The sequence below is a fragment of the Phalangium opilio genome, unplaced genomic scaffold (genome assembly GCF_054372755.1).
Source record: "Phalangium opilio isolate 3A_F unplaced genomic scaffold, DU_Popi_V2 ptg000082l_1, whole genome shotgun sequence".
In the NCBI taxonomy this organism is placed as follows: Eukaryota; Metazoa; Arthropoda; class Arachnida; order Opiliones; family Phalangiidae; genus Phalangium; species Phalangium opilio.
The window spans coordinates 8507515-8524944 of NW_028324189.1; the positions used below are offsets into that span (position 1 = coordinate 8507515).

General features: G+C 38.0%; 3 protein-coding genes across 11 annotated transcripts in view; 2 read left to right on the forward strand and 1 right to left on the reverse strand.

Annotated features, from left to right (window-relative positions):
• Nucleotides 1–9592, forward strand: part of LOC149651424 (NACHT and WD repeat domain-containing protein 2) — a 52255-nt gene extending 42663 nt beyond the window's left edge. Inside the window, exons 11-14 of the mRNA XM_089848315.1 lie at nucleotides 6437–6635; nucleotides 7280–7464; nucleotides 8157–8281; nucleotides 8357–9592. Of these exons, the coding sequence (XP_089704441.1) occupies nucleotides 6437–6635; nucleotides 7280–7464; nucleotides 8157–8281; nucleotides 8357–8574 (727 nt within the window). The 3' untranslated portion in view covers nucleotides 8575–9592. The remainder of the gene's footprint in view (nucleotides 1–6436; nucleotides 6636–7279; nucleotides 7465–8156; nucleotides 8282–8356) is intronic.
• The window catches only part of LOC149651421 (uncharacterized), a 172791-nt gene that overhangs the window by 52685 nt on the left and 102676 nt on the right, over nucleotides 1–17430 (forward strand). The window lies entirely within an intron of this gene.
• Nucleotides 10142–17430, reverse strand: part of LOC149651426 (serine/threonine-protein phosphatase 4 regulatory subunit 1-like) — a 60501-nt gene continuing 53212 nt past the window's right edge. For 7 of the 8 annotated variants that reach the window (XM_089848321.1, XM_089848320.1, XM_089848316.1 and 4 more), the window contains 14 exons: nucleotides 16931–17035; nucleotides 16415–16480; nucleotides 16187–16345; nucleotides 15109–16103; nucleotides 14103–14275; nucleotides 13726–13850; nucleotides 13449–13634; nucleotides 13206–13367; nucleotides 13035–13135; nucleotides 12851–12971; nucleotides 12649–12764; nucleotides 12405–12565; nucleotides 12141–12292; nucleotides 10142–11488 (listed from right to left, as the gene is read on the reverse strand). In XM_089848321.1, coding sequence (XP_089704447.1) covers nucleotides 11474–11488; nucleotides 12141–12292; nucleotides 12405–12565; nucleotides 12649–12764; nucleotides 12851–12971; nucleotides 13035–13135; nucleotides 13206–13367; nucleotides 13449–13634; nucleotides 13726–13850; nucleotides 14103–14275; nucleotides 15109–16103; nucleotides 16187–16345; nucleotides 16415–16480; nucleotides 16931–17035 — 2637 coding nt within the window. In that variant the 3' untranslated portion in view covers nucleotides 10142–11473. The remainder of the gene's footprint in view (nucleotides 11489–12140; nucleotides 12293–12404; nucleotides 12566–12648; nucleotides 12765–12850; nucleotides 12972–13034; nucleotides 13136–13205; nucleotides 13368–13448; nucleotides 13635–13725; nucleotides 13851–14102; nucleotides 14276–15108; nucleotides 16104–16186; nucleotides 16346–16414; nucleotides 16481–16930; nucleotides 17036–17430) is intronic. The other variant, XM_089848322.1, reaches the window with a different exon arrangement.

Below are 17430 nucleotides of genomic sequence, written 5' to 3' on the forward strand. Positions count from 1 at the left end.
AGGAGCTGAGTCTCGTGACATAATTTACGCTGCCATATTGGTGGGTTTAAAGCAGGAATGAAGCTGAGACCACCCAATATGGCTACCAGAACAACGGTAACCCATCTGAAAGCTCTCTATTGCCAAAAATCGTTGAATAACAAAAAAGGCAGGGCCAACACTATAATTCTAGGAAAACCTTAGGCCGGGCCATTTGGTTGGTTCCGCAGGCGTCAGTCATAAAATTGGGTTATAATTTCTACGTCTTTCAAGGCGAAAAGGGGGAAGTGGACGGACGTACATAGGTTTTGAAATTATCCTTGCTAGAGCAATAACGAGTCGTAATTCAAAAGGCGGGAAGGAGAACGGTCCCCGCGTTCCGCGTCTCGTGCTGGATGGAAAATGCGGGAAAACGCATGCACGTGCCCTTCAATTCCAAAAGCAAGCGAACCATCGGGTTTTAAAGCCTTTAGATACGGGTTTTACGCTATTAGTTTGGTTATTATCAAAAAGGGGTAGACACTGTCTACGGCCAGGCAAATGGCTCAGTTGAGATGATCGTATATAGGTAGGAATATGAAGGCGTTACATTAGACGACACAATCTCAAAGTCTCAAACTATAGGAGCAATTCTCTGGAGGAGAGGTAGAGAGACTCATGCTCTTGCTATCGGAGCGGATCCCGCGCCCAGCGCCACCTTGCTAATCTGTTTGATATGGTATTATATCGTTTGCCATAGGCGGGCTCTCTTTACCCTCTCCGCGCAGCTTGATTCGAGAATGTCCAGTTATTGGAACTCATTGGAAAACAACCCGTCTAAATAGGTTAAAGATCTATTATTGAAATTTGGTGAAAGATTTCTAGTACAAAATAATTTCCCAGCGCTATCTATAATTCGTCACAACCTTCACCTTTCACCTCTTAGATTAAAGCAATAAGGTCACTATGAGAAAGAAGACATTCCATGGATACATTATGCTTAAAAAAAACTGTAGTAGAAGAAAAGTGATTAGACCTGAATCTAACCCATCATAACCTTGACCTTTGACCTCGTAGATTAAAACTGTAAGGTCACTATGAGAAAGTAGACATTCCATGGATACATAATGCTTAAAAACACTGGGGTTACGTAACGGCGATAAGACCTGAATCTAGTGCGAGATAAGTTTAGTTTAACCCCTCATATTTTTCACCTTTGACCTCGAAAGGTCACCATGAGATAGTAGACAATCGCTTTATAAATTCATTAAGATCAAGTCCGAAATAACATAGCCGCGTACAATTAAAATTAGAACCAAAGTTTAATTGTACATCGGATAAGACCCAAGTCGAGACCAAATGACTTAAAAATATTTTCTTCACCGGCGTCCAAGGCATTATAAGCCGCCGTCCTCTAATACCTTAGGGCGACAATTACCAGCCAATTCAGACCTCTCTTCCGCCGAATTAAGATTAACCCGACACCTATGGTATCCTAAGACCGAATTTAGACCAACATGTGTTAATGTCAAAATCACCAGACTGAATTCTAGATTAAGAATCTAAACTTCAAAATTGATTACAACCGAGTATGGCAGTACGTGCACTTCCATGAAATAGAACAATACTACTTTGGACCACAGGCGGGCGTATTATGAGAAAACAAGAAGGGGGGTGAGGAGTGAAGATGGGGATGGGGGGAAAGAAGCAGCCTCTCAAAGCTCCCCCTACCCGAAACTTCGTGAATTAAGGATTTTATAGTCCAAAGCGAGCCGACGCAGGAATTTGGTAAACTAATAAATGTCGTATTTTGCAGGAGGGGGGTTAGGGGGAAATGGTGCTAATCGATTGAAATTTGGTTCCGGTGACCCTCTTTTCCGCCACCGCGCTATACTTCTCCTCCTTCTCCCAATGAATATGATAATGAACGATGTATACCTTCAAAACTTGGATGGGTCGGTGGGTGTATGGGTGGTTCAATGGACAGGAGGGCTTGCACTTCAAACAAGGGTTTTAATAATACAAGTTTGCACGTATGCTGCGCAACTTGAACGCGCCTATATAATATAACCAACCAATTAGCGGGGAGGGATCTTTCAAAAGGGAACGCGACATATTGCCCACAAACTCTTCAGGACCAGCCGAAAGTTTTTAAAGAAACTGACCTAAAACGTGCACAACAGCCCTTTGTTTTCGTTGCGTTTGATTTTGTTTTAAATTTGGCGCGAAATAAATCACGCGCGTTTTTTTTTTTTTTTTCAACCAATTTTCATTTCAAATTAGACCTAACTCGGTCTTCTTAAATCAAAAAACCAGGGATAGATTTAATTTTAGAAGTAGGAATGGAGAACGGTTAGTATTTACTTCAGTCCTACTCAGCCCAGTATAGAGCCCCTCCCACCAACACGTAACGAATAGCTTAATTTATCTTATTGGCTCACTTAAACTACGTTTTGATGACGTTGCTGACGGGAACGGCAAAAAATACGCAATTCCTTTTTTACCTCTGACACTATGACCCCGCCTCTTCTTTCATACCCCTCCGTCCCGGGGAAGGGGGTCCGGGACTTTGACGCGCGCCCAGATTACTCTGTTCTCCATTCTTACCTCTAAAATTAAATCTATCCCTGATCAAACCCAACGGAAAACGCCACAGGTTTTCGACAAGCTTGACCCCTCACCTAACCCTAACCAAACCTATCATCACACCACAAAAACAAAGCGGGGTCAAGTTGAGAGTTTAAAATCTAACCCCTCTACTAATTTCAAAACCCAAGAACGGAAAGAATCTAAATAATAATAAAAAACAACCAACCCAGCTTCAATTCCTTCCCCAAAACCCATAAATTTCTTGTGTTTTTAACGCGGCATTTTAAACTTACTTGAATTCAATCAGGGGTCCTTTCTTAAGTAGGGGGTTTACGTCAGGAGGAACCAAGGGGGTTATTATTTAGATTTAGGATATTTTAAATGACTCTAAGACGTTTTAACGACACTGGGGTCTGGCGTTTTCCAGTGAAACGATTTTTTTAAAAACCCCTGAAAAAATGGGTTGGGGGTGGTGTAACCCCAGTTGTAGCAGAGGTTTTTTTTTAAGCCATTACTAGTACTACTACTTTTTTTTATTTTTAGGATAGTGGTGGGGTCTTTTAGACTAAAAGGGGCTGGCCAGTTCAAATGAATCTTCAATTGTTTTGGGCTGGCAATTTTTCTTTCGGAAGGCAAATGTCCGACTTCTTTCGTGGGAGGGTGTTTTCAACCGAGTGTTGGGGGAGAGAGAGAGAGGGTGGCTATGGGTGCGGAGCGCGTATATCCCCTGTAAAATGGTTCCCATCTGCATTGAATGTCGTATAGTAACCCCCTTTCTCTCATAAACTGCAACTTGGTAAAAAGGCCCAGTTCGAATTATTTCAATTTTCGGCGGTATGGTTGTGGGTGGAATAATGATTTTAAAGGATACGTCTCAGAGGTATCGAGTCCTTTTGAAACCTTTTAACTCTAGTGGCAATGTCTGGAATGTTTAAATACCCCCAAATTACAAATTCTTATCTATTTTCTATAAGAAACCTTAGAGAAAACTCGTGTTGACCCTTGACCTCGGTTATGGCGTCCATATACTGTAGATAGTGCGCCCACAAGTGTTGCCAGAACTTTCTGTCTACAACAGATACTAAAAAGCTTCTAGTTCTGTTAAAAACGAATACCTTTTACATTTAACCAACTTTGACATATAGAGCTATCTCAGTTGTGACGTCAGTGCCAAGGTAAAACGTCACGAGCTTAGCTTTGGCAGTGGGCGGCTATGTTTGGTACCGCTTTGGTTATATGGGTAAATAGGATGGGTGACGTCACATTAAAGCTTCTGAGATAGCTCTATAGGAAAAACATTACGACGTCAGACTTGTCCTGTATTGTCCGAATACAACGAGCTTTCACGGTTCAAACTGAACCAGAATGGTCTGGCAACATTACAGAGACTATGTATATAGTGTCACTAGGGCGTATGACCACTCAAGTGTCCAATTTAAAGGGAAAGTGTAATTTTAAACTCGGTGTTCTAGTGCGAACTAGGTTACATTGCCATCTACAATAATTGCTCCGGTTTGACCGAGAAGACTTATAATAGCAGCAGCAGAAGAGGGGGATGGGGGGGACCAGAGGGAGATTTTTATTTGGGCTCGTTGAGCACTTAGCAACTGAGAGCAAACCCCCAAGTATAAACGACAAATCTTGCTAGCCACGTTCGTTTCCAGCGACCAAGAGAGGGTCCTTCTATAGGCTATACCAGCCAGCGTGGACCGACCGACCGACCGTTAATGTCTAGAAGAGTAGATATCTCCTTGGCCATAGACCACCCCGAGTTACTGCTACAAGATAGAGGTTTTAGCTACATCCTACCCGACGTGACAACCAATGATATTCCATATAATAAAACCATCGGAAGCTCGTAAACCGAAGTGAAGATTCAATCAGAATATAATAACAGAGTTTGGACGAAATGTTTATATTGAAAATCCCTGACTTTTCCAGCTTATCCCTGACCATTTTAAGGTGCTTACCAGAGCCCACTTCATGGTCACACCTGGCCCTTGCTCGAAGCAATCATGGTTTGATGTACCACACGAAATCCCTGACTTTTTAGGACAAAACTTTATTCTTCCATTTTCGAAATCCCTGACCTGACTTATCCAGGTTTTCCACCAGTTTCAGAACGAACACTGCATAAGTCAACCCTTATGGTCACAAAGAGGTCACCCCCCCCCGCCCTAAAATAACACACCACGTGATAGGCACAAACAGAAATATACAAGTTCTTAATCCTTGGTTGGTCAAGATCTTCGGAGATATATAAATTAATATTTATTTTTTCCAACTTCAGTTAATTTATTTCTGGTGATATTACTTTGGTTATACTTCTGAGAAATGGCAAATTAAGAGAAAATCCGAAATTTTGCATTTTGATTAAATTGAGTGAAGTTTCTATATAACATCTTTAGTAGTTTTTCACGATACATTTACAGCAAAGTCGATTCTGTAGCTCGCCTTGAAATGATATGAACCCCTTATTTGTAAATTGAAGCCAAAATAAGCAGTCAGCGCTTCATTGCAATCTCATGTTGACAAACAGCTACAAAATATGATGGTACTTTATTTACTAAAATTTGAAATACTAAAGTACCGGACCGATTTATTTTTCTAGTAAGAAATTATATTAGTCCACAGTTGAGAGAGTATATTTAAGGAAAATGGAACCCTTAACCTTAAGGTCGGTCCTAAGGCCTGCACAGTCCTCGGACCAGATGCCATTAAGGGTGTATCTATGTACACACAGATACAGAGAGGCTATTTTCTCCTATGGGAATATGGTTAGAAATATTTTATCCGTCTAGCTTATCGTTGTAACAACCTAAAAGATAACGCCGGTTTTTTTTATACCCGCCAAGTTTTATAACTTTCCTAACCGTTAGCATCAATTGATAAAACGTGAACCTTTCACTCTGTCCGTCCTGTGAAGGACTCTACGTCATCATGATCCAATGAAAATGACACTAGTTCGAGGGGTCGGTCATTTAAAATAAATAAATAAATTCAAATTTAAGGGTCCCAATTAATTTTCAAATACGAAATCATTACGTTACGTGATATCATAAGTTCATAAGGTATGTTCCTTCCATAAGTATGACACTACCCATACTCCGTAATGCTAGACTTAGACTTACAGCTCGAGCTAGTTCGAGAACGAGAAGCGAGAATTGCATGGCTACACTCGGTGGTTAATCTTCTCCTATTTAGTCTGATTACTAAGCCTTTGACAGCGCCTCACCAGGCGTCGCTTTACCTCGAATCTATGACGTTTCATCTACGTCTCATCATGACAAGTTCTCAGTAACCAATGACAAACTTATGGAACATATCTTATGAAGTTCAAGGTCTGAGTAACCAGTGACAAACTTATGAAACATATCTTATGAACTTCAAGGTCTGAGTAACCAGTGACAAACTTATGAAACATATTTTATGAACTTCAAGCTCTGAGTAACCAGTGACAAACTTATGGAACATATCTTATGAACTTATGGTGATATTTACTGGGATTTTGAATTTTGCTACAAGCTCGGAAATTATATTTGGAATTACAATTTTTTCATTTTGAGAATGAAGTACTTTAAGCTTCGTGTACAATGGCGGGTACACATCAAATGCTAAGGGCCAAGGGACACCTTGTTTCAGATGTTTTTGCCCAATTTCTCCTTAAGAAAAGAAGAAAAAAACTAAGAATTTATTGTTTTTGAGGATCCAATACGGGTTTGGAATGTTATAGCGGTCTAACTCGTGAGTGGTTAAGGTTTTTTTTGAAACGCGTGGCATCTGTCATTTGTTTTGGAAGCCCATTTTTATATCATCGTCCCCGTTTCTAACGTAATTCTATTTTCAAGTCTGACTTGGGATCTTTTTCCGTTTCTTCTTTTTTTTATAGGTTTTTGAACAGTCTGTTGGTGAGCGCGAATGGCCGTATCTGCGTCTGCGGTGACGAAACCCAGAAGCCCTTTCCATTGCTCGTCTGGGATTTGGCCAACAGAAAATTGCTCTACGATCTGAGAATCCCTCATCACGAGTTCCTCACCAGAATGTCCGCCATAAGTCACGACGGACACTACGTTGTCTGCGTTTGCAGGGTACGTAAGCGATAGATACGACGCCAAGTCGGTAGTAACAAGAAGCGATATCTAGTTTATTAGGGAGAAGATATAAATCCGACACATTCCTAGTTTTATCTCCAGTCCAAACGTACGTAGGTCCGGAGTTAATCCCCGCCTCTAAATTACAACCTGCATCTCATTGGTTCTTGAAAACTAACGTCAGCGCGAAGACGCGAATGATGAAAATTACAGTCATATTTTCCGACTGAGGCGAGGCGAAATAGACCGGCCTCCTTTTACGCCCCCCCCTTGTGTTTTGAAAGGGGGACTGGGACTATAACGCGCGAATACTTCGGTATCTTAAACCTTCTCCCTAGTAAACTAGATATCGCTTCTTGGTAGTAACTTACCAATTATCGCCATAAATTACCACCTTCAAATGAAACCTATTGTCAATTTCCTCGATCCCAAACTAAATTCCCTTACTTTGAGATGTATTTAAAATTCCCTTGATTTAGTCTTTTTTTTCCCTGACATATGGTAGGCATACAGCCTCGCTTGCTTGTTCTTCCTTGTAACTTCTTAAAACTTATTTCTTCCCTCTTTTTTTGCATTTGGTAATATTTTTCTTACATTTTGAGTTAATTTCTTGTTTGTGTGTCTATTTCTATTTTTGTCAGGAGATAGACGACGGATCTCCAAATTTTATTATCGTCTACGACTTGCAAAGCGGCACCCTCTTTAAGAAATGGAAACCCGAAAGTAACAGCTGTTCCATAGCCATCTCATCCCCGGGGGGATGCGTCATAAATGGCTTGGAAAATACTCTAGTCCTAGTTTGGGATCTGGTCACTGGCGCTAGAAGGTCAGTAACGTGTGAAACTTTCTCTTTAAATTATTTTTCTACTTGACCCAAGAGTTAGGATATTCTTAGATGTAGGCTACAGTGAAGTGTCAAAGTTGTCCTAAACTTTGTTTCGTGACCTCTATGCTAATAACAAGAAGTGATATCTAGTTTATTAGGGAGAAGGTATAAATTCGCCACACATTTCCAGCTTTATCTCCAGTCCAAACGTAGGTCCGCAGTTAATCCCCGTCTCTAAATTACAACCAGCATCTCATTGGTTCCTGAAAACTCACGTTAGCGCGACGCGAATGACGTAAATTACGTATTTTCCGACTAAGGAGAGGCGAAATAGCCCGGCCTCCTTTTACGTCCCCCCTTGTATTTTGAAAGGTGGACTGGGACTTAGGCATCTTAAACTTCTCCCTAGTAAACTAGATATCCCTTCTTGCTATTAACTAAAAGCCTTTTCAGATGATACAACTTTTGACTCAACTAGATAGGTCAAAAAATTAAGTCAGTGATCAATATTTGATTTACGACCCAACCAGTTTACTCAACTCAAGTTGACTCATCTAAATGAGTCAAAAAGTTCTATCGTCTGAAAAAGCCTTGGGAATACCACCAAAAACTAAACCTTCCATAGACTTAACTCCTCATAGCGATAGCCTCAATGAAATCGTATAAAAATATTTGAGGGGAAACTATTTTAGGTTCAATCTACAAGGTCATACAGCGCCTGTAGACGAAATTAAACTCGATAACGACGGAGGTCGTTGTTTAACCTACGATTCATTGAGCCGAGATCGTAGCGTTCGAGTTTGGGATTTATCTAAAGGTAGATCTTATTTAAAATTATTTAATATTTAAATGTTTTTTTTGGGGGGTTAAAATTACGCGTGGTTTTTCATAGGCGAATGTTTGGCCGTTTTAACACCCGATGTCCCTATAACATGCGCTCAGTTAACCTTAGACGGAAGGGCGGTAGTTTTGGGTCTAAAAAGCAGTACACGCATTGCTACATATCTACTTTGTCAAAACGCGAACCCGGACGAAGTTAAACCGGAAAGAGAACCATACGGAGATGAGGAAAATGATGGAAAAGTCTTCGATGTTAGTCAACAAGGATAAATTTACAATTTTTATCGGGGTGGGCTGGGGGTAAACAATAACAAAATTGGAACTCTAAACTCATATTTAGGTCTCGTAAACACTCTTACTAAAAAAATAAATAAATTACAAGTTTTTTCAATTATGTAATAACCAAGCAAAAACAAAACAAACCAAACCCAACTGTGGATATTTGTGGTATTTAAAATTCATTCATCAACGCGAATTAAAAATTAACTAAACTAAAACTGATAACTAAATAAATAAATAAATAAATAAATAAATTCATCGTCCAATTTTTTACTTTTTAAAAAGTTCTATAAAAAATTATTTGCGCGTAAAATATATGATAATTTAATTTTAAAGTTTGATATATTTATTTGAAAACTGGTATTATTAATTAGTGAATGGCGATATTTGATTTTAATTGAATTCAAATACGGGATTAATGGGCGTTTATGAAATATATTTAAGGCTTTTTAATTAAAAATATTCATTACCTTACCCATTAATTATAAACAATTAATTAATTGATGATGTAAATATTTTACGGTGAATTTTAGGTTACAATTCAATTTGAATAAATTACTCTCCTCCCCCTGGTAGTGTATTAATATATGGGTACGAAAATAGTAATTAAAAAGAAATGCTTTGATTACAATTAAGTGTTAAGTAATTAAGGTATTTAAAATAATTAAATTGAATGGAGATTATAAAGCATTCAGTGTGCGTAGTAATTGCAACCAAAAAAAAGGGTAGTTTAAAAATGGGTTTTTTCCGAGTGATCCCCGACCCTCTGCTGGAAGTTCAACTGTTCAAGGTCATGCCAAGGCTTAAGTCTAATGCCACTGTCTAATTAACCGTGAAATTATTCGTATAAAATATTCTACTAAAATTTAATGATGTGTCTAATATAACTGCCCCTAAATTATGCGATTTAAAACAAGTGTTTTATTGTTTTTAAAAAAGAAAATAATCTTTTGCGCGTTGGAAACTTATTTATGGAGAACATTAAATTATTGCGATATTGAAATTAAAATGGTTTTTAATTATTTAAAGCTAAGCCTATTCGTAATTGCGAAGCCTAGTTATTTCAGCGGTTTTATTTACTATGATGCAAACAGATTGAAATTAGGCTTACCTTTCATCAACACGTTGCCTGATCCAAGACTCTTGACACGTTGGGCAAAGGCCCAACTTGCCCGGGCGAAAATTCAAAGTCGCTTTCAGTTTCTCAAAGAGTTTAATGTTCAAACAAAACTGCCGAGGTAATCGCGTCATGACTCATGAGACACACATTAATCTAGCGTTATTATAACAGTCAAACCTTCGCACTAATTACATCAATTAAGTCTAAATGTAGGGACGATACTGTACAACCGACCGACAATGCGCCATGGCAAGTTGGCAACCGCGAAATGATTCTGAAATGTCGTCTGCTACCAACCACTGGAGAAAAATGCGGAAAATTACAATTTGAGACCATGGAGTATTTTTTGAGGAATTGTACTGTTGAAATACGCACTTTACTACGACTTACCAGTTACCACTCCAATGTTGGCATTAAAATTTAAATAAAAAATTAACATAACACGCTTTAAATTTTATTTATTCTCCTTTATTTACATTCCATTATTTTTTTTTTCATTTATTTTGACCTTATTTATAAAAAAAGAGCATTGTTTGTTTGTTTGTTTTCTTTTATCTAAGCATCACAGATATATATATATTTGACAGACCAGCAATATCACAGCCTCAATTCCTTGCTCTTGAATTTCATGGAAAAAAGCTTAATTAATTACGGCCATTCACCACAATTAATTTCTTCTATTTTATTATTTTAACCGATAAACAATGCATGATTTCACGCATCAGAGACTCTTACGGGTGGACGGTTCACATGGCACCTAAAACACCGGCCGTTAGGCATTCAATTCTTACTAATTGTCAATGGGGAAAATTCTACCATTACTAATCAAGATTAGACAATCATAATTGTAATTAAACCAATAACCCAACTCGGCTTTTACACGAATATTATTCAGAACAAGGTCTTTCGAGGGTGATGTTTCACTTCATTTATTTATTTATATTTTATTCAAAAAATAAGTTAGTATACCATAAAATATGGCACTTTTTGAAAAACAAAATGGTACTCAAAAATTCAATTACTTCTTTTCTGAAGGACCAAACCAAACCAATCCACTTACTTCCGGATACAGGGGCTAACCATTTCTTTAAGCCTTGGCCCATGCATCGGGAATAAGGTACTTTCAGGAAAACTTTCATTGATATTTTTTTTTTTTTGGGGGGCAAATATATATTCGGGAGGATTTAGCTAACAAAATAGTAAACTTAATTACACGACTTCAATTAAATTAAATTATTTAAATCAATCAATCAGGTGAAAAATAAATCGTGGAATTAGACCTTTTATCACAGTGAACTTTTTGGGCTAAAATCGCCTCAATCACCAATAACGTAACGTCCAAGATGAATTTTGAAATTTAATTAGTTTTTATTAAAGGAATTAAAATTAGATAAAATTAACTGAAAAAAATTATTTAATTTAAATTGGAAATTTACTAACTTAATTTGTTTGTTTGTTTGTTTTGAGCACCAGTTATTTTTTTTATACATAGATCGCTGAGTAAACTTTTTAACTTGATATTATTATATTCATTAGGGAAATCAAAAGAATAACAAAAATAACGCCATTTTGTTTTTTTTTTTCAGTAGGAGATTTTGAGATGACTAGAGCACCTTAGTTTTTGTGTTCTTTTGTTTGTTTTTCTTAATTAATAAAGTTATCAGCTGCGATATCAGCCATTTTGTTTTATTAATTTAATTTAAACATATTAGTCAGTGTGTTATTTTTCTTTCGTTTTTTGGTTTAATTATTTTCCATTTTTCTTTTTTATTAAACTAAAGGAGCCTGGAAATGAAAATGTCGCGAAACAAATTTCAGACTTACGAAATCAGTTATAAGCCTAAACGTTGAAATCAGGTACCAAAATCTAACACAAATTTCAGAACACGCCTAAACGTTGAAATCAGGTACCAAAATCTAACACAAATTTCAGAACACGCCTAAACGTTGAAATCAGGTACCAAAATCTAACACAAATTTCAGAACACATAGAAAAGACTAACGAAATCAGTTATAAGCCTAAACATTGAAATCAGGTACCAAAATCTAACACAAATTTCAGAACACGCCTAAACGTTGAAATCAGGTACCAAAATATAACACAAATTTCAGAACACATTGAAAAGACTACCGAAATCAGTTATAAGCCTAAACGTTGAAATCAGGTACCGAAATCTAACACAAATTTCAGAACACATCGAAAAGACTAACGAAATCAGTTATAAGCCTAAACGTTGAAATCAGTTACCGAAATCTAACACAAATTTCAGAATACGTTAAAACTACTTCAGGAAATCAGTTAGTTAATCTCAAGATATAAATAAGCCTAAACATCGAAATCAGATACCGAAACTAGTACACACAAATTTCAGACTTCCGAAATCAGTTAATCTCAAATAAGCCGCCAAAGTTTAGAAAAATGCATAATTAAACTTACCATTTGTTGATTTTCCACATTATCTTCAGACAATATACAAGATGGTTGACTATGAGCGTAAAATCGTACATCTCGGTCTGTATCTTTCTGTAGGCTTTGCAACGCCTCCAGAAGTAAGTCGTGATGGGGATTTTGACTACTTGAAAAGTAATCTTCAAAAATAAAATACAATACAACAAAGAAAATAAATAATTAAAACCCTTACATCATTATGATTAACAATTGGACGGATGGCATTAATTATCTGAAATTTTTTTATCATACCTAAAGAGAGTAAAGTCCGTGATAAACAACGGGCTACGGCCATACGAACATTGGCTACGCAATCCCAACATAAATATAACAAATGTGGTAGAACATCTCGAGCAAATTGGTCCAAAGGCATGGCGTTCTCGTATATTAAATGTTCACAAAGGAATGGAAATCTATTTTGATTTTGATAAAGATAATTTCAAACTTTGTAGGGAGGTCCTAATGGTAACTTTGAAACTAGTAGAACTGGTCTTACGTTTGTCTAACGGACCACTTGGGAGCATGCGTGAATTGATCAGCTAGTTCAGAAAGAAGACCTTTAAGTAGTGACGGATACTGACTTTGACCAATTCTTCGTAACATAACAGCCATCTTCATTCATAGAGTAATTTAATTAACATTTTTTAATTAAAGGATCCTAACAGAAAACTATTTAAAAATAGTTAATTAAAACTAACCACTCGAAGGGCTTGTTGCCTAACTTCGCAAACTCTATCTTTAACCAATGATAAAGCGAGAGGAACTAAAAATTCTCTGACATCAGATGGACTGTATATATCAGCTAATTGTATTAATTGTCTGATAAAGGCGAAATTAATATTAATTAAACTGTATATAACACCTTTACAACAAACAACTTACTCTCCCAAAGCTAATCGAAACCTCCAATTTCTATCATTATCTAATTTTAGAAAATCGCCTAATTGTGGTAAAAAGTCTCTCCTTTCCGTTAATTTTAACAACTAGGATTTGAAAAATGAAGTAATTAACAAACGCGACTTAAACTTAATTAAAATTAAACACCGGTAATACCTTCAAAAATACTGATAAATGTTGTAAAATTCCAATTCGAACTTCGTCTAAATCTCTTAGGAATCCATAAAAAATAGGTAACAAGTCTTGGGCAGCCAAATCCGACCCTAAAATGACCGCTAATTCGTGGATGGAAGAGGCTAGTGTGCGACGAACTTTCCACTAATTAAATTTAATCTCAATTAGATTTAATTTTATTTTCTCCCCAATATAAAACGGGGGATGGATCAAAATGAAAAGTACCTGAAGATCCGAAGCTAATATTTCAAAAGTTTCACGAAGACAAGGCCAAAACTTTCTACCTAACGTGAAAGCGACTGCCGGGAAACTATAGGCACAATAACGAGCTATTTCAGCATCGATTAAATGAGCGTGTGACGAGTTGGTCATGCTTAAGTAGTGCTCCAACAATTGAGGAGGAACTATGTCCTATTTTTTTTATAATCAAATAGACAACCCCTCGATTAAACAACGCACTTTGAAAAGGACTACCTATTTATTTTTTTAGGACGAAACGCACCTGAGACTGTACGAGATATTTGACATCTCCAACGTACATATTGGTGCTGCCTTGAGGTTGCGAGTTGATATTGAACACTAGCTTGTTATCAAAATCATAGCGAACTGTACGAGTTTTCTTAATTCCTATCGTGTTTGTTTGTTTGTTTGTTTGTTTATAACAATAACCAAAAGAAAAACAGAAAAAAAAGTAAAGAAATTGGAAAGAAAAAACTGGATTAACGATCTTTCCCTAACAAGCTTTGGGTGCGAGAAATATATGAATTTGTGTAGGAAGAATTTGGAAGAAGAATTCACAGTGAAAGTGTTTTTACACACGTTTAAGTGAATTTGTTCAAAAAAATATATAGATTTGTTTTTTAAGGTTTATAGCAGCACCTGTTAGTTCGCCGTGAACAAAGGTGAGGCAGGCCTCGTTATAGCTAGAATCCAAGTTGTGTACCACGTTTTGATTACCTGACGAATCTAAGACACTGGCGAAACACGCGGTTTGAACCTGAGCTTGATTGAGACCATCCTCGTTTGTGGCGGAACCCTTCTTCTCGAAATTGCTAACGCGATATCGCAAGAAATAAAATAACACGCAAAAATTAACACCCAAAGAAAATTTGAACGACTTTCGTTAAGTTAATGTAATATTCGCTTTACTAATACGCGAAGTTAGGTTAGCCAGAGTCCTGCACGGGCCGGGCTTTCCACTTTTGAAAATTGTATCGGGCCGGGTCGGGCTTTTAAAATTTTGAAAATTAACGGGCCGGGCCGAACTTTATTATCATTTAATCCAAAGTTCAAATGAAAGATAATTAAATGAGTATAAGCTTCTAAGGACAAATGTAACGAACAATTATCAAAAGAAATGAAAAATACACGACGCTAAAGCAAATATGAATTCAAATCATTGATTTTATGTAAAAAAAAAATATAAAAATTACAACTGCACTACGTGTAACGGGCCGGGCCGGGTCGGGTCGGGCCTGTTCAATTCATGCAATGTGTCGGGCCGGGCCGAAAAACCAACTATGTACTCGGACTCGGGCCGGGTTTCGGGCTTATTTAAAATGCTAAAACCGGGCCGGGCTTGGGTCGGGCCTGAAAAACTCGGCCCGTGCAGGTCTCTGAGGTTAGCTCTCTTAAGCTCCGTTAATACTATTAAAGGTTCTGTTACCATGACCATTAACGACGGTTAATACATTGGGGTATCTTTGCGCAATCTGATAAGTTATAATCATGGCACGCAAGCATATAACGTCGCAGGACTCAAAAAAGCAGCCGCGCCTTATTTGGTTCGAAGAAATCGCGCAACATCCCCGACAACTCCAACACACACACTCCAAAAGACAAAAAAATAAAACCACACACCATGAACCAAAAGTTATGTACTCACTCGGTGCTGGTTGATTCGCCACTGTTATCCGTCGTTGGTCCATTCGTCACGGAAGGTTTCGACGAGGTAAACTTGACACTCATATCGGAAGCAAAAACCTGTCTATTTTCCGCGCAAGGAACTCTGGCTCTGACGTGAATGTTCGTAGTTTTGCCTTCCTCAATATCGACATCCAGTTCTAACTCGGGCAAGGGAACTCTCCAATATTGGAAATTATTGAAGGTAGATTCATTGTCCAAATGTAAATGAATGTGACCGTTATTCGCGGTAACCGTAAAAGATTCCGCCGCCGCCGCCGAGGAATCGCCACCACGAATTGAGGGGAACTTAATGGTTCTAGAATCTTCCATACCGCCAAAAACGTTACTAAAGTCTTCGACGACGCGCGACAGTTCGGGGGTTGTAGAAATCTGATTGGGCAAATTTGACGTTGACAAAGACGCGTATCTTTGGGCTCGTTGTTCTTCGGGGGACACGTCTAACATAGATTGCGGGGAGAAGCGACTATCACAGACGAGTTTGCACAGTCCGTTACTCAAGGCCTCGTTGTCATTGGTTAAATCCATTTCACTCGATTCACAGGCACTAGTTGTATACGTCATTTCGCGCGTCACTTCCTCACTACTGTTTTCCAGTTCTTCATTATCCTCCAAGCTCATCTTAGGGAAAGATTCTTCCAGAACATTTTGATCATCGTCTCCTTTCTTTTCATTTTCATCTCCACTATCTCGTTGAGATTCTTCTTCTTCTTGTTGTTGTCGTTGTTCTTCGGCAGCGTAACCGTTTTCAACCACAGGGGTAGTCGAGGCGGAATTTTTGGAAATTTCGTAATTTCTCGCCTCCTCATTCTCGCGTTGGATCTCCAAGTACTTGCGTTCCTCCTCTTCTTCCTCCATCACTTGTATACCATCCTCCGAACAGCAAAGACCAGTCTTGGAAGGATTGGCGAATGTAGATATGAATGGTCCTAATGCTTGGAACGCCGATGTTTTTACCTGCAAGATTATTTAAGTAACCCTCCCTCGTAAGCCTGGGCCTTGAGGAATGGTACTCGAAAAGGGGGCGACTGAAGACTTACCCATCGAGACGAATCGCATAACAAATTCACGAATAAATTAGCTAAATCAGTTCTCCTAACGTCCATAGAGCATACGCAGGAAACGGGCATAAAAACTTCAGCGCATGACTTGCGCACCCCCCAAACGCTATCTTCGCATAAGGAGAAGAATTTTGGCAACTAAAATTATTAAATATACAGTTTTAACCTAAAACCCTAGTCCACGACGCCTGTAACGTATAAACATACCAAAAGTTTCTCAGTTGATTCCTGACCAACTACAGCGCAAAATTCTCCAAAATTTGAGGCACATACCTATAAACCAAGCGATAACACCAAAATGTGAGCTATACAGGGTTTGTACGAAATTTTTACATTGAAAATCCCCGACTTTTCCAGGTTATCCCTGACCAAATTTTGGCAATATCCCTGTCCATTTTAAGGTGTTTACCAGAGCCCACTTCATCACACCAGTCTCGTATTTAGCATTGCTCGAAGCATGGTTTGATATACCAAACGAAATCCCTGACATATCCCTGACTCTATAGGAATTTTTTTTAAATCCCTGACTTTCCCCCCTAATTTTCATATCCCTGACTTATCCACGTTCCGTACGAACCCTGCTATATTAAAAAGTTGTCTATTGTCGACGCAATGCAGTCTATGGCTTAACTGACAACTCAACTCTCGCGAACATACATCGCGAATAATTTAACATTTTACCGAAATAATTTAACAGTTACTTAAAATTGGGGGTCTGCCTACCTTTCGAACGTGAAAAGACACATCTTGACACAAAGCGGCAAATCTATGAAGAAAAAGCTGTTCCGTGACCTCTCTCCCAACCAAAGGCGCCATTTTGCTCATTAACTAGAAAGAGAGACAAAAACCCAGGTAAGAGGCACGAAACCACTTCAGAAACATCATCTAGGTATAAAACCGCCAACGCAACAAGCCATAAATATCAAAATAATACACCAATTGAAAATCAAATCAAATCAAAGGCAAAAATAAAAGAATATTCTTGAATAAAAATAAATTAATATAGATGATTTTAGAATCCCCTTCGGTTCCGCTCATCAAAGCTGGCTGTGATATGAAAAATTAATCAACATATCACAGCCACTTTGACGACAGGAAACACAGGGTCATTTGCGCAATTTCGCCGCGAAAATATCTCCAAAATAAAATTGCAAACAGCAGAATCAACCTAAATAATATGCACTCAAAACAACGTGCCCTTGGAGTACTTCACGTTAATGGAC